Consider the following 16,479-nt stretch of genomic DNA (forward strand, 5'->3'; position numbering starts at 1 on the left):
TCTGCAGCAGTTGTGGAAGCCCAGGCCTCCTCTGCTTCCTTGACAAGGGCGTTGACGATTTAAGGTCTCTAGCCTGCCCTGAGAGATCACTTATATCGAACAGCAGATGAAAAGCCAGTGCAGATGTAATTTATCGTCGGCGTTTCCTTCTAAAGAATAATTGTGGAGACTTGGCCGGATCAATAATATGGATTTTTGTTGTTAGGTCTTGTAGTCTGCACCATAATGAGAGATAGGGGACAGTGGCTGTTTTCTAATAGAAAATAAAGGATTGGTTTCCGTGTCTTTCTGCATTTGAATGCAAAATGGCACACTTGAAACTAATTCAAGTTGTTAAGAAAAGTCTCCTATTATAGCTCTGCTATCAGCTAAATATGGCATGTTACATGAACCCCCTTTACATGTAGTGAAATATTACATTTAGTTTTTCTTAAATTTTCTTTTGAAAAATACTGTGTTGCCCATTCCAACGCAACTCTCCCCCCGCCACCACCCCCATCCCCCCACCCCCCCGCTCCCTGCTTCCTCAAAATAAGTGAAAATTGAATGTGGAATGACAAACATATCTAGCCACCAAGGTAAATCTCACATACAAGTCATTGTAGACTAACACCCCAAATAAACTCTACACATCAAATTCAAGGTCACTGATGTATCTAGAACCAAATCACATGGAAAAATAATGTTGTCTTTGTGCCGGTAAATATGTTAAACCAGGAAAGGGAACAAAACTTAATATGTACCCAAAGCTTGTGTACCTGAAAAGAACATACATCATGAGGAGTTTTCTATGTTTGGGAGCATATTTCATAAGAAAGATGTAGGTCACAGAGTTTACCAGTGAGAGAAAGTCATACTCCTCTGGGATCCGAACCAGGTGAGAGTACTCCTTCCTCATCAGAGATTTGGCCGGCTGAATGGCACAGCCCACCAAGTGTGCGTGTGTGTGTGAACTGGCACACACATTCCCACATGCACAAGGGGTTCATGCCCACAAGAGAGTGGTGAGGAATAAATAGTGGAGAAGAGTTCTACCCCAGTGTAGAATAGTATGTTAATATTAACAAGCAAATTATCTTTGTGGATTTAAAAAAGTCTACGTTCCGTGTTATTTAATTGATAATACAGCTAGTTAGAAAGATTTATATTTTTAATTGATTAAATAATTAAATGAGTGATTATAATTAAACTTTATTCTTCACAGCCCATCTACTCTATTCCTTTTTTCTGTATTGAAATAGTGATGTCAAGGAATAAACTTAACCCCAAGATAGGAAAGTAAAGATAGGAAAAATATTTAAATTCAGCTCTATTTTGTAAATGATAATAATGAACATTTTAAACATGCCATTACAAATAGGATTAAACATAATGTTAAACTCTTTATTAATACATATTTGTTTAAGTTAGAAAGCCTAGTCATGCTCTTATGCAAGGGGAAGACCTTTTTGATTACCAAAGTTGTTCTGTCTTCTTATAGTTACTATTGTTTCTAAGCTTAAAAAAGGCAATGACCATTTTCCAACCCCCTCACGCTAAATCTCCGCTGTGACACACCAAAATGGTTGAGGACGAAGCAGGCTGACTCGGACAGAGCCCTCGAAGACTTGTTGCATTAAAACATCTAAATGAGTAAAGTAGATAAAGATAGATACAAATGATTTATTTCAGTTTGGGAAAACTATTGTATAATTTCACTGGATCTCTCCAAGGTTAGCATTTTATTCTCACTGGCCCTGCTTCGTGAGCCTTATGGGATAAACTGCCTGGCTTACCGACACTTATTGCCTAAATATGCTGCAGTAGAAAGATAGATTGCATTTATAACATGCAGGGCAAAATGTTAGCTTGTGTAAAAATGCTTTAAAAATGAGCATTTACACACTTTTAACAAATACTGAGTCTGCCAAATCTGTCTCTAATTGTTGCTGCAGTTTCCAGGCCAGAGTTAGCATTAAAGATGAATAATAGGAGTGTTGTACCATTTCTTTAGCAATCTCTACCCTTTCTTTCTTATGCCTTGGAAGTTTGAGAAACATAAACAGCATTGAACTGCTATTGGTACTGAGTAATGTAGATTTTATTGATACTTGGATCTTCAGTATGTTCCAGGAAACCATTTAATTCACATTATTAAGTAGGAACTTATTAAAGAAGACCCTGATAGAATCAGGTAAAACCAATTCAGTGTCCTTTAGCTGTTAGAAAATTCATTGTGTTATTTAAGCAAAATCATATATACTGTATATTAACTATTCCGAGCAGTCTTTACTCAGCTCAGAAAGGCCAGATGTATGGGAATTGTAAAAAATCAGGATATGCATAAAAACTGTTCAAGTGCATAAAGCAGCCCCATCTGGAAGACATCTACCAGAAATGAAGTTGTACAAAACCATTCCATTGATAATAAAGCTAATTTTTATGGGTCTGACAAGTATGTAATTATGTTCAGTGGTGCTTTTCAGATTTTATCACAGTCAATAAACCGCAGTGGTAATTTCATTCCCATTTGACATATTTACATGGAAACATTTGATTGGAGGAATTAGTAACCCTGAAAGCCTTGATAGATATGTTTTAATGATCTGTGACCTCCGCAGTCCCTCATCTGTTTATTGTTGCAACAGGCGAGAAGTCGTTCCTGTGTGACCTCTGTGGCTTCGCTGGCGGGACCCGGCACGCCCTCACCAAGCACCGCAGGCAGCATACAGGTCAGTACTCGAGAGCAGTCCAGGCAGGCGCCCAGAATCGCTCCTGGTCCTCCGTGCTTGTCTGCTCGGCTTTCGTAAAAGCCACTGAAAATTGTTTGAATATCCTAAGATTTCAATTCATCTATTATTATATTGTTGAAAACTAGGCCTACTCATGTTTTATGGATCAGGTGTCCTCTGTAAACTCATGGCAAACAGGAGGGAAAAGAGTTTGGCCTCCAAAGCACAGATACAGTAGGCCCTTCACTGTAGGCCTGACTCTGCCTCGGACCTCACAGGTGGAGGACCTCATGGGTGGAGCCAAGGTCCATGTTCCTTTCTGGGCCCCCTTTCAGTCAGTCTGCTCATCACCCCTTCAACCCCCTTACCTACAGCCTCCCTGCCCCACTCTGTCTCGCCTCCCTAACCACCTAACCCTCTAACAGTGGTTCTCAACCTTCCTAATGCTGCGACCCTTTAATACAGTTCCTCATGTTGTAGTGACCCCCAACCATAAAATTATTTTCGTTGCTACTTCATAACTGTAATTTTGCTACTGTCATGAATCGTAATGTAAACATCTGATATGCAGGATGTATTTTCATTGTTCGCGACCCACAGGTTGAGAACCGCTGCCAGCAATCTCTCAGTGTGTTTCACTGGTACATGAGGTTTGAACTCATTACTTTTTCAATTTTTGCTATCAAGAGTGGATAGCAATGAAGAGGGCAACATAAGTGGATGTGGACATTGAAGGGGGTTTTGTTTTTCACGATATGCATTCTTGGTAATTTCACAAAATAAAATGATGCCTTCATTAGGAACACTTAAAGGTGAAACGTTTAAACGTTTATAAAAATTGTTGACCTACTTGGTGTGCTATAATGGGTCCTATAACTAATTATTTTAATAATTCTAAATTATAGGTGCCTGGAATAGTGCTGTTGTGTCATTGTCCCTTCTAATTGTCAACACAACCACTTTCTGCTCTCAAAGTGATTCGCTTAGATGTTAAATTATGTGGTAACAGAATTGGTAACTAAGTGTTGGACTTTTATTAAGATAGCATGAGTGTGGCTGAGTTTGGCAGTTAAACTCAAAATGGCATGAAATGAAGATACATGTTGTTTGTGGTACATTTTTATTCTTGATATGTGATTTTTAGAAGTTAGCTGCAGGTAGCTGTAATACTCATTATGCTACTTGTAAGGTCAATGGAAATTAATGCGAGCCATTTCTTTTAGATCTTGAGTTTACATGCTTTAGATTTCCCTGTGGGATAGGAGTCATTACTGAGCCCAAGAGAAATTTCCAGTGTTGAACATAATGTTGTAAACACAGACTTAACTTTGTAAACACAAATGTTTATGTTAAGTTTACAGAAGTGACCTGCGATCATACATTTTTAATCCAGCAACTTAAAGATTCTGCATAAGAGGTGAAGGAGCCCCGTGGGTGGGCATCACGCTTGCAACTGTCTCTGAGAAGCTGGAAGTATGTGTGTGGCATGGTGTGTTTGTGCGGGGATTTTATTCTCACTGTTTTCGGTTTATTGATGACTGGTTGTTACCATTCCAGTGCCACTGTTGTCACCTGTCACATGCTGGGTGGCCCTGGGGAACAGGCGACCCTCCTATGTGCTGCCTTTGCCAGCATGGGGCGCTGCTCTTCCCCCGCAGCGGGGCCGGTAATGCTGAGGCGTTTACAGGCTATCGATCTGGAAGCCGGCATGGAGCAGCACAACTTTCTATTTTATGTTGGGTCCAGGGGCTCCTTATTACTTTGCTATTAACTTCATACCGTATAGGACAATGTCTCCCAGACAGAGCATCTGTCTTTTTGGCACTTACCTGCCACTGTGGCACAAATCACACATGATTCTTTAATACCAGAGTCAGTTCTTAAGACTGTACACTTCAACCAAACAGCTTAGTGTAACTCAGTCTAGGTCCTTAGCTTTTACACTGGATTTATAAAATTTAAGCAACATGCAGCTTCTCCCCCCCCCCCCCCACCCCCCCAAGGCTGGAATTGTGTAGTGCATTTGAAATCTATGTTTTTCTGCTTCATTCCTCTTTGACACAGTTTACCTTTTTACCACAGACTGCCTACGCAATTACACTCAGCTCGGAAAGGACAGGTATCAAAGATGTTCCAAATGGTGGACATAATCCCCCTCCACCCCTGCAAACTAATTGCCTGGTGGGCTGACACAGAACATCTTTCAACCCAAGGTTTACTTTCACCCCCTGCCAGAGCCCTTCCTTCCAGGCACAGGAGCAACCCTCTCAAGTGGTTGGAGTAGTGGCTAGCTTCAAACCCTCCCCCCGCCCCAGCCGCCGGGGGGATGGATGCCAAATGTGAGCTTCCGGGTGGCATGGCAGCCTGCCTGACAGACACCTGAGGGCCCGCCCCATGCACAGACCTTCTGGTGCCCCCTTATCCCTCCTTGACTCTATCAGAGGAACTGAAGAGGCAGAATATTTTTTCCTGGTTATTTTGGCCAAAATTATTGCACATAAAGAAAAGTGTGGCCCTAGCTGGTTTGGCTCAGTGCATAGAGCATTGGCCTGCAGACTGAAGGGTCCCGGGTTCGATTCCAGTCAAGGGCACATGCTAGGGTTGCGGGCTCAATCCCCTGTAGGGGGTGTATAGGAGGCAGCCGATAAATGATTCTCTCTCATCATTGATGTTTCTGTCTCTCTCTCCCCTCTCTATTCCTCTCTGAAGTCAATAAAAATATATTTTAAAAAAAGAAAGAAAAGTGTGTAATATTAAGGAAAATAGGAGGAAAGGAAATGTCATCTTTGTTCAGCTTTTTAAATAGTATGTATCCAGGTAACCCTATTTTCAAGAGTAGTTAATGTCTTGCTTATAGATGTTGTCATCCTTCTGGCTGTGGAATGACAAAGGATTTAGAAGGACTGGCCCCAGTAGACAAAATAAACTTATCAGTCCATCTGAAGTTTTCTCTTAACAAGTGTGCACACCTCTTCATATAGCACCTATCTCATTTCTGCCAGTAACAAATATCAGTGAACTGAAATTCTTATTTAAAATTTGTAAGGTTTGATTTCAGATTTTACTATGTAGAAGTTGAGTTAATTTTCTTGGCTATATATTGAAACTAACAAACAGGAAAGTTCTTCTTTTTTTCTGAAGTGTATTTCCTGAAAAAATTTCCTGAAGAAATTATCATTTCTGGCTTAAAAAACACACAGTTAACCTCTTCAAACAGGAGTGTTGAACATGCCACAAAATTAATGAGCTACAAATTAACTATTGTGTGCAGACTTGAATAAACTGCAGTTTACATAAATGTACAACCAGTTATCCTCCATTATGAGCCTACTATGAAGACACGCTTGAGCCTGCCTTTACTTAATGGTCATAGCATAATATTTATGTAGCTTATTTTGGTACGTTATATTTTTTATCTGTCAGCCTGTGTATAATTCAAATTTTCTCAATATTACACATTTTTATATATATTGTCAAGTAAAATATGAAATAACAATTTACAGTTTATTGCAGTGATTTTCCACCAGCGTGCCATAAGAATTTTTAAAACATGCAATATCTGACTATTTAGTCAGGGGCACTGACCTCTTTACCCTAGATTGTCAAGGAAAAAAAAAATGACAACAGCCAACACAACAATAGCCATCTGCTGTGAATGAGTCAGAATTTTACCTATTTTTCTTGTCAGATCAGCAAAAAAATATATTTTTTGGCATGCCGCAGAATTTTAGTCATTTGTTCATGTGTGTCATGAGCTGAAAAGGTTCAAAATAACTGGTTTATTGCAATATATTGCTAGCTTAATGTGAACTTCAGATTAATAGAGTTATAGAGAATATAAATGACATTATTCTTTAAAAGTGTTTTTAAATTTAACTTGTATGACATAAAAATGCCATAAAATTTAAATGAAATAAGCTATATTTATGTTTTTTAAGTGCTTACGTTTAACCTCCAAACCAAGAACATTAACTTTGAAGAATTTAGATGACCTTCAATTTATACCACTGATTCAGGCAATGAATCTGTAATATCACCCTTTTCTCCCCATGATTCCTGTCAAATTCATAACAAATAGATAATGCTGTCTACCAAGGCTACTAGAACAAACAAGTTATTGAGTCATGTCAACAGATTTTCAAACTTAGGTTGAATGGAATAAGGAAATATCAGAATATAGTTGTGAATTTGTTTAATTTAAAAATATCTTTAAATTGTTTGGCCACTTAGATTTATTATATTAAAATTGGAAGATTTGTACTACCTAACTTGAAGGCTTATTATATAGCTACAATAATTATGACAGTATTGTATTGGCACACAGATAGATCAATGGAACAAAATAGATTTTGCATGTTTTGTCAATAGTTTTTGACCAATGTACAATATTTAGAGATAAATCTAACAATGGATGTGCAATCCTCTACATTGGCAACTTCAAAATACTGCCCCGAGAAATTAAAGAGGGCGTGGATAGAGTGATGTACAATCTTCATGGATTGGAAGACTCAGTTTTGTTAAGATTTTATGTCCTCCCACATTGATCATTTCAGATCTCATCAGGCTTTTCTTTTTAAAAGAAATTGAGAAGCTGATGTTAAAACTCATATGGAAGTGCAATAGTCTGAAATAATGAAAAGTTTGAGAAAGATGAATGAACTTGAGGACTTATGCTAACTGACTTCGTAACTTAATATAAAGGTGTATTAATTAAGTCATTCTGGTATTAGCATCAAGGTAGGCAAATAATCAAAGAAATGAAGTAAAGATTATAGAGCAGACCCTCACTTCCATGGTGAGCAATTGGCTATCCATATGCGATAAAAATGGACCTTGATTCATACATCACACCATATATAAAAATTTACTCAAAATGATCATAATCTAAATATAAAACCTAAAAACATAAAAATTCCAGAAGAATCTTTGTGACCATAGATTATCAAATAATCGATATCACACGGGAAGCCTAATTCAGAAATGAAAAATATCATAACTTGAAAAATCATACATTGATGTATTTAAAACTTCTCTTCCACAGACCCTGAAAAGAATGAAAGACAAGCCACATACATGGGGAAAAATACATGTAAATCACAACTGTTATAAAGGATATGTATTTTCAATATATAAAGAACTCTAAAAACACAATTATAACACAGCCAATTTGAAAAGGTCGAAAGATTTGAACAGGCACTTCATCAAAGAATATAAATGTATGGCCAGTATACATATGAAATGATCTGCCGCATCATTAGAAAAACAGATCCAAAGAACTGATCACACCATATGTCTGTGATGATGTAGAGCAAAAGCAACTCTCATACACACCTGCTAGGACTGTAAAATGGTCAAACCACTTCAGAAAACAGTTTAGCAATGCTTCACAAAATTAATGTACCTACTCTAGAACCCAGTCATCTGACTCCTAGATACATACCTAAGAGAGGACGACTGTAGGCTTAAGCAGAGACTTGCTCATGAAGATTCATAATTGCTTCATTTGTCATACTCCAAAATGAAAGGAACTCAGACGTCCTTCAGTAGATGAACGGGTGAATATCCCCTATTATCTCTCAAATGAAAGCAAAACCTGCCATTGTCATGAAAGTGAGTTTTTGTATAAGTCAGTTAGTATAATTGAGTTGTCCACAGCAATTAAGAAGCTGAGAACAGTCATGTTGACCCCGGTTGACCACTTGATTGGAATCTTGTAGATGGTATTTATTTTAAGGACACATGGCTAAAAGAGTAAAAAATCCTCTCAACTCCCAAGATTTTTACTGTGCTTTGTATATGGTCTTTTGTTTTTCAAGGATAAATAAAATATTTCCTGGTAGGATCTGCTAAAGAATATCTTGATGTTATATTCACTGTTAATTATCTTAGGTAAGCTATAGGTTTGTCTCTACTGGAAATGGGACCTGGGTGAGATGCATTGCTGTGTGAGAGGACTGCAGTAGTCACTGGTTAGGCAGTCCAGTCACATAATGATAAAAATCCCAAGTCATTGAGCACCCTGCTAAGTGCTGGACACATGCTTTGTGTTCTTTTATTATTATTATTAAAAAATTTTAACATTAACACTATTGCAGATGTCCCCATCCTCCCCTCTTTTGCCCACCGCCACCCACTCCCACCTCCTCCTCCCTTGGCCTTCACCACAATATTGTCTGTGTCCGTGGGTATACATATACATTCTTTAGCTAATTCCTTAACCTCTTTATCCAGTCACCTCTCCCCTCTGACACCCACCAGTCTGTTCCATGTATCCATGCTTCTGGTTCCATTTTGTACATCAGTTTATTTTGTTTAACCCTCACAATTACCCTGCTTGTTTGGTGGAATTACCCTCCTGATTTTGCTCAGGGCATTTTACAGGTAGGGAGTTAATTATGGCAAAACCTGGATTAGGAAACCAGAAGTCTGGCTTCTAACTGCTACCCTGGCTGCAGAGGCAGGTGAGATGTATGTGCATCAGTTAAGTGTTATGCAGTTATGGTCAGGAGGATACATTCCAAGATCCTGAGTGATGTCTGAAACTGTGGATAGTACCAAGCCCTACATTACTATCCTATATAATAAAGAGGTAATATGCAAATTGACCATCACTCCAACACAGAATATGGCTGCCCCCATGTGGACACAAGATGGCCAGCAGGGGAGGGCAGTTGGAAGGGACCAGGCCTGCAAGGGAGGGCATTTGGGGGCAATCAGGAGTGCAGGAGAGGGCAGTTGGGGAGGGCTCAGGCCTGTAGGAGAGGGCAGTTGTGGGGGACTCAGGCCTGCAGGGGAGGGCAGTTGGGGGCGACCAGGCCTGCAGGGGAGGGCAGTTAAGGGCGACCAGGCCGGCAGGGGAGGGTAGTTAGGGGTGACCAGGCTGGCAAGGGAGGGCAGTTAGGGGTGACTGGGCCAGCAGGGGAGGGCAGTTAGGGGTGACCAGGCCAGAAGGGGAGGGCAGTTAGGGGCAATCGGGCCAGCAGAGGAGGGCAGTTAGGGGTGACCAGGCCAGAAGGGGAGGGCAGTTAGGGGCAATCGGGCCAGCAGAGGAGGGCAGTTGGGGGAGACTAGGCCTGCAGGGGAGGGCAGTTGGGGGGACCCCAGGCCTACAGGGGAGGACAGTTAGGGACGACCAGGCTGGCAGGAGAGGGCAGTTAGGGGTGACCAGGCCGGCAGGGGAGGGCAGTTAGGTGCAATCGGGCCGGCAGAGGAACAGGCGTCGATCAGGCTGGCGGGGGAGTGGTTAGGGGGCTGATCAGGCTGGCAGGCAGAAGTGGTTAGGGGCAATCAGGCAGGCAGGTGAGCGGTTGGGAGCCAGCAGTCCTGGATTGTGCCAGCTTGGAGAGGGTGCAGGCTGGGCTGAGGGACACACACCAACCCCCCATGCATGAATTTTGTGCACCAGGCCTCTAGTACACATATATCTATGATAAAGTTTAATTTATAAATTAATTTTAGTAAGAGATTAGCAATAATAAAATAAAACGATTATAACAATATGCTGCACTAAAGGCTATGTGAATGTGGTCTCTCCCTCAGAATATTTGATTGCACTGTATTCACCCTTCTTGGGATGATGTTAGATAAGACAGTGCAGATGGGATGAGATGGAGTGAGGAGAATGATGCAGCTCTGAACCATAGTGTTAGGCTACTGTTGACCTTTGACTTTATGTCAGAAGAGGATCATCTGCTCTGTGACGATGTCCATGGTTGGGTGTCAGGAGCAGACAAGATTGATGGGTAGGAAAATTCAATATTTTCGGACCACGGTTCATCAAAGGTACCAGAAACCTGCAAGTGAAATGGCAGCTAAGTGGGGACGGCTGTATGTAAAATCAACCCGTCATACTCAGAATTTCTGTGACCAGTTTCCATTGAGAAGGGCAGTACTTACATTATACCTTATGGGGAAGAGGTGGTGAGGATTTCTCTAGTTCATCGCTGTCCAATCAACCTGTAATGTGAGCTACACGTGTCATATTTAGTTTCCTGGTAAGCACATTGAAAAAAGAAAAAGTAACAGGTGAAATTACCCTTTAAGTAGTTAATTTAACCAAATACATCCAACTTATCACTTCAATGTTGTATCAGTATAACATTATTATCAACACTTCATGATGTTTCGTTGTAGGAGCTTGAAATTGGTGTGTGTATTGACACTTCTACTAGCACATCGCCACTCAGAGGCTAAATTTTCATCTAAGGCCACAATCTATGTTTACATTGATAAACTCTCCTTCACAATGTAGATTCACATTCCCAAGCTGCCCCAGATAGACATACACATTCTTTCAATAAGTGAATCCAGTATCAGTTTTAAATTTAAATTTATATTAATTAAAGTTAAATACCACGTTTCACATGCTCACCAGCCAGTGTAGCCAGTGGAACTAAAAACTGATAAGACTCGGTGATTTCTTCAAATGTGTGTGTGGAGGAGGTATGAGTAAAGGAGAGAAAGATGCCTATCGAAGGGCAGCCATGAGTCCTGTGTGAGCCCCTGAGCCCCTGAGTCGTGGGTGAGATGTATGTGTGGATAGATCTGTTATATCTACCTGGGAGATAGAGTTTAAGAGCTAGTGAATACCAATGTGAATGTTTCTTTGAAGCCTCTGTTCCTTTTATTCCATTTAATGAACGGTGATTTCCCTTGACTTCTAACAGTATTTCCTTTGGTACCAATGTATACCTTTATTTTATTATTTTTTTCATATTTACCTTTAAGATTATAATAAGTTTTGTACTACATATTCGTTGAGATTTTTATAATGGCTCTAAGGTAACATAGTTTGTCAAATGACTTCAAATACGGTGCTAGGCCAGAGCTAAAATTTAAATTCCTGTCTGTAAGTTACATGTGAACTATAGATTGTGTACCATTCTTGCATTCCAATAGAGAAACAGAAATTGGGGCTGTCTTTTTTCAAACTCTGAGAATAAATTTTAAATGTCCCAAATATGTGTAGCATTGAACTGTACTCTTAAAATTTCATGGAAATAAGTTTCTTTTTAATTGTTAATAACAGGTTTATCCCTTCATTTCCAATTTTTATGATTATTCATGTACAACACTTCTTGATGTATTACAGGGGAAAAGCCTTTCAAATGTGACGAGTGTAACTTTGCCTCCACAACCCAGTCTCACCTGACTCGGCACAAGCGGGTGCACACGGGAGAGAAGCCCTACCGGTGCCCCTGGTGTGACTACAGGTAAGGACTCTTTCTGAGCAGGTAGACACTTGGGTCACCGCCAGGGGTTAAAACCCGGTTAAAAGTTACAGAGCAGTGTCTCTGGTAAGCATGAATTAGCCCAGTTGAAAGCATCATTCACTAGTTTGGGAATTTAATTCACCACCTTATTTTAGTGACTCTTAAAAATAATAAAATTCTTTTCAATTTTCTATAATATTTACATTTAGGATTTACAATCCTTTGGTACACCTGAATTTCAAGTGATTTAATTTCTTGGCCAAAGTAAGGAACCATTTCACTTAACCAGTCATTCAGCGCAAATGGCTTCTTACCTGCTATGGGTGAAGCACTCAGGCAATGGAGATAGCACTAGAAAGACTTCCTGCTTTTAAGGGTGCTGTAGCATAATAGGTGACCTGTAATGTTCAGAAATCATTTCAATACAGAGGCTCTGGGTAAATACAGAAGCCAGGGCAGTGTATGGAGAAGTAACACATTTGGCCGGAAAGAGTCGTCCTAGCGGAGCAAGCATTTCAGCCGGTTTAGAAGATTGGTCAATTTCAGACACATGCATGCTCTACAAGCAATCAGGAGATATTGGCAGAGTAGCATTTTTATGTTCAAGGTATGTTGGAGGTCATGTGTGCTTGTGAGGTCCATACGACAAAGGGCCCTGCCTGTTGCAGAGTTGTGGTCAGTGGCAGCAAAGCAGACATGCAGAGAAGAGAGAGATTCAGAAACTGGAGTCATCCTCTGTGACCAGGTGTGTGTAGGAACAGAGGGCAGAGGGACAATAAGATGGGGATGATGTTGCACCTGGAGCTTGTGAGTGAAATCAGCATTCTTAAGGTGTCTGTGAGACACCACAGGGTGTGCAGGCAGCGAGTGACTTCTACCTTAGGAGCTTCGCCAGCAAACTAGCCTGAATCATAGTGGGAGGGCCTTCTTCACGCTGGAGCGGAAGCTCTGGTGGTGCCTGTTACACATGCTGAGAATGGTTCTTTCAGCACAGCCACCTTTGTTAAATATTATAATCTGTACCTTAAACCTGATGCCCTCTTTATTTTTTACTTATTTATTTTTTAAATTTAAATTCTTTAATGTGTTACATAAGTCTCCTTTTCCCCCCATTGACCTCTCCTCGGCCACCCCCAACCCCTAGCACATGCCCTCACCTTCCCTCCCGCCCCCTGTCTGTGTCCATTGGTTATGCTCATATACATGCATACAAGTGCTTTGGTTGATCTCTTACCCCCTCATGCCCACACCTTCCCTCATAGGTTGGATAGTCTATTCGATGCTTCTATGACTCTGCATCTGAAGCCCTCTTTAAAAGACTGGTTTTTGTATGTCTCTCGATGTACCTTGTGCATTCAGTAAATATATTGCCATAATCTTTATTATTATCCTCATTATTGCATTAAGTTTTATTTTAGAGGTCATCTAATAGTACAGAGATATTACAGATATATTTCATTCATTAATTATTCATTCTTTCAACATTTTATGAGTTCTGTCTTTGCTGAACAGTAGATTGGTGTTTCTTGGAAGTTTGGTAAAATGGTGACCCGATTAGAGGTAGTCACAGAAATTCTAAGATGCTCATAACTTGAGTTCTTAAAAAATAAATGTTATTGGAGGCTCTTTTTTCTTATTAAAGAGGTCATACCATGTAGTTGCCTTCCCTATAAAACACAAAAAAGAAATTAGAAAGTTATAAAAATTTCCCTTAATTATCACTCCTACTGTTAGGATTATATCTTTTTAGTCTGTACTCTATGCATAAGGTTTGAGTTGTTGTTTGGGGCTTTTCTGTTTCTTTCATTGTAAATTTTATATTTCACATTTAAATTGTAACTACCCTTATGTTTAATTTATCTTGCATAACTATGGTTTTCAAGCTGTTATTTTTAAGTAGCAGAACTATTATTTCAAACAAGGTCATGTATAGACCCCGTATATATTGGAAAAATGGGAGAATATTGGGTGAGGATTAAAAGAGAAAAGAAAAAGACCTATCTAGATTTTTGTGCTTATCCATGTTTGTGTTTTTAAGGAATTGCTAGAAGTATGATTTAAGGATTTTGATAGTATTACTACAAAGGCTGGAATTGAATTTTGTTTTGCTGATTAGGACTGTGCTTTAGTAGACTCTTAAGTCTTTGTTTGCATAAATATATTTCAAAATATTTCAGGTTTCCTCTTTGAAATTATCTTATACCTTTGCTAAGGTTGAGGTTATATCACTTATCCATGTGATCTCCCTTCCATCACTTCCATTGAGACATGCACTTGAGCCAGCTGGACCCATCTCTGTTAGCTGTGTTAGACCTCTGTGTGCACCGCAGTGAAAAGCGGATGTGTTTTCTAAGAATACTGTGCCTGTCCCATGAGTCAGTACTCAGGACATTTAAATCTAGTCAAATCTACCACATTTTCTTTTGAAATGCTTACAATCCTTGATAAAAGGGTGATTTTATATTAAAAAATTTTAAATAATTGTTATTGAAAGAATAGTTTGAACAATTTTTGTTCATTTGAGTTTTATTATTCTGTGTACATATGATTAGGTTTGCTTTAGTGAACAAAAATACAGAAAACTTGCAAATATATGAATGCTTCTGAAGTTAGGGATATGAATGAAATGTGGAATTTACAACAGATACCTTTATTTTCTTGTTGATAAGCAAAAGATTTAAAAATGAGCAGATAATTAAGTTCAAAATGATTGTTTTGGTTGCATAGCATAAAAAATTCTTACCATACTTACCTCACAACAATAAGAAAACATCTTCTCTCACAGGATCAAGTAAATTTGAATATATATGATTTCTATATAATGAAAATATCTACAAGATAAAAATATCTATAAGATGAATACATTTGCTAAGAAGATTAGGTCATATTTGTGTTATTGGTACCTTTCCATAATAGTTTATTACTTATAATACTTAAATAATTTTTCCCACTTAGATTCTTATTTGTTTAATATAGATACATAAAAGTAATTCCTGTAGAGTATTCTTATCTTTGCCATTATTAACACTTATTTCCAGGTAGGTAACCATCATTAGAAATTGCAATATTTTTTAAATTTCATTTGAAAATATATTTTTTCATTTTATAAATTGAACATTAGTGCACATATACTAGTAGTAATAACTATTTATGAAAAATGTGGATATAGATTTGTTTACAAAAGAATTTTATAATTGGTCTTTTGAACCTGGGGCTATTTTTCAAGTTTGCATTATTAATTTAGGCAATGACATTTCATTCTATTTAGATGTAAACATGTACCCCTTTCCTAAGCTTTTACTGTCTAAAATATTCAAACATCTAATCAATTACAACTCAGTATATTTTATCATTACTCCAAAATTTTTTCACCATTAATTATTATTCATTATAATTTCAAAGCATAAATTGAGATTCATAGCAACTGTCCTATATTATTTATGCAGCAAATTCATTAGATTTGTTTCTACATTAAAATGGAAACAATCTAACATTTTCTATATTTTTATTTCCCTTTGCTATGTATTGTCACTTTTATATTAATGAGAAATAGAAAAGCTTTAATATGTTGTAAGTACCCTCTCTAACAATGTGAATCTGTTTCCCTGTAGATTTATTAATATTAAACTGTACACTCTTTCACTGAGGGCTTTCACATAATAGTAGGTGGCCCTAATTGGACTTTCTTTTACATGAATAATCTTCTCATTGGCTTCCATATTTTTATTTAAGATTTATGGGGGAAATACAATAAGTGAATGTTAAATAGTAAATGACTGAGAAGTCACAAAAAGTAACACAAAATACTACCTGCAGTATTAAAAATATTAAGGATAATTCTATGCTGCACTTTGTTATTTTGTAAATTAAAGAAAACTAAATTTTCAAGCCAAACTCTGGCCATTTGATCCTTTATTTATTGCATCACTTTGATTGACCTTGGAGTAAGCTCACCTCTTTAAGACTCTGCTTTGGGTCGGATTTTTCTCAACTGCATAACAGCCTTAGTACTTCCAACCATACATACACTCTTTAAAAAGTTTTTTTTTACTATTCTACTTTTCATTTTATTCACTAATTTTGTTCTCATTTTAATTACTTGAAATTATAACCCCAAATAGAAATATATAGCTGAGGAATAAAATCTATAATTCCTGCCTCATATTAAATATTTACTTTATTGTTTTGCTAAACTTGTAGGAAATACTCTTTAGTTTTTTCCCCCTTACTTATTGGTTTATTTAGTTCTTGACCATTGTATACCATAGATGTCATTGATACTTTACGTTTTGATCTCATGAACAATATTCTTTCCTTTTTTGGGTGAATGTAACATTGAATCCAGGTGTGGTATCCAAATAGAAATTTGCTTTTTGTGATACTTTCTAACATCTAAATATTTTGTCTAGTATTTTTTATAATTGAATTCAATAGGTTTTCACACATATGAGTGCCATAGGTAGAATTAGCTGTTTGTCACAAGTATTTGTGTACTAGAAATGTTTTGTCAAATGATAACTTTTAATTTGATTGAATTCTATCTTAACTTTGCATTG

At 38.1% G+C, this 16,479-nt stretch overlaps 1 protein-coding gene across 1 annotated transcript in view; it reads left to right on the top strand.

The window, feature by feature from the left end:
• The window catches only part of ZNF407 (zinc finger protein 407), a 385,654-nt gene that overhangs the window by 243,495 nt on the left and 125,680 nt on the right, over window positions 1-16,479 (top strand). The window contains exons 6-7 of the mRNA XM_006090793.3: window positions 2,628-2,711; window positions 11,803-11,923. Of these exons, the coding sequence (XP_006090855.1) occupies window positions 2,628-2,711; window positions 11,803-11,923 (205 nt within the window). The remainder of the gene's footprint in view (window positions 1-2,627; window positions 2,712-11,802; window positions 11,924-16,479) is intronic.

Source organism: Myotis lucifugus, unplaced genomic scaffold, assembly GCF_000147115.1.
Source record: "Myotis lucifugus unplaced genomic scaffold, Myoluc2.0 scaffold_82, whole genome shotgun sequence".
NCBI classification, from domain to species: Eukaryota; Metazoa; Chordata; class Mammalia; order Chiroptera; family Vespertilionidae; genus Myotis; species Myotis lucifugus.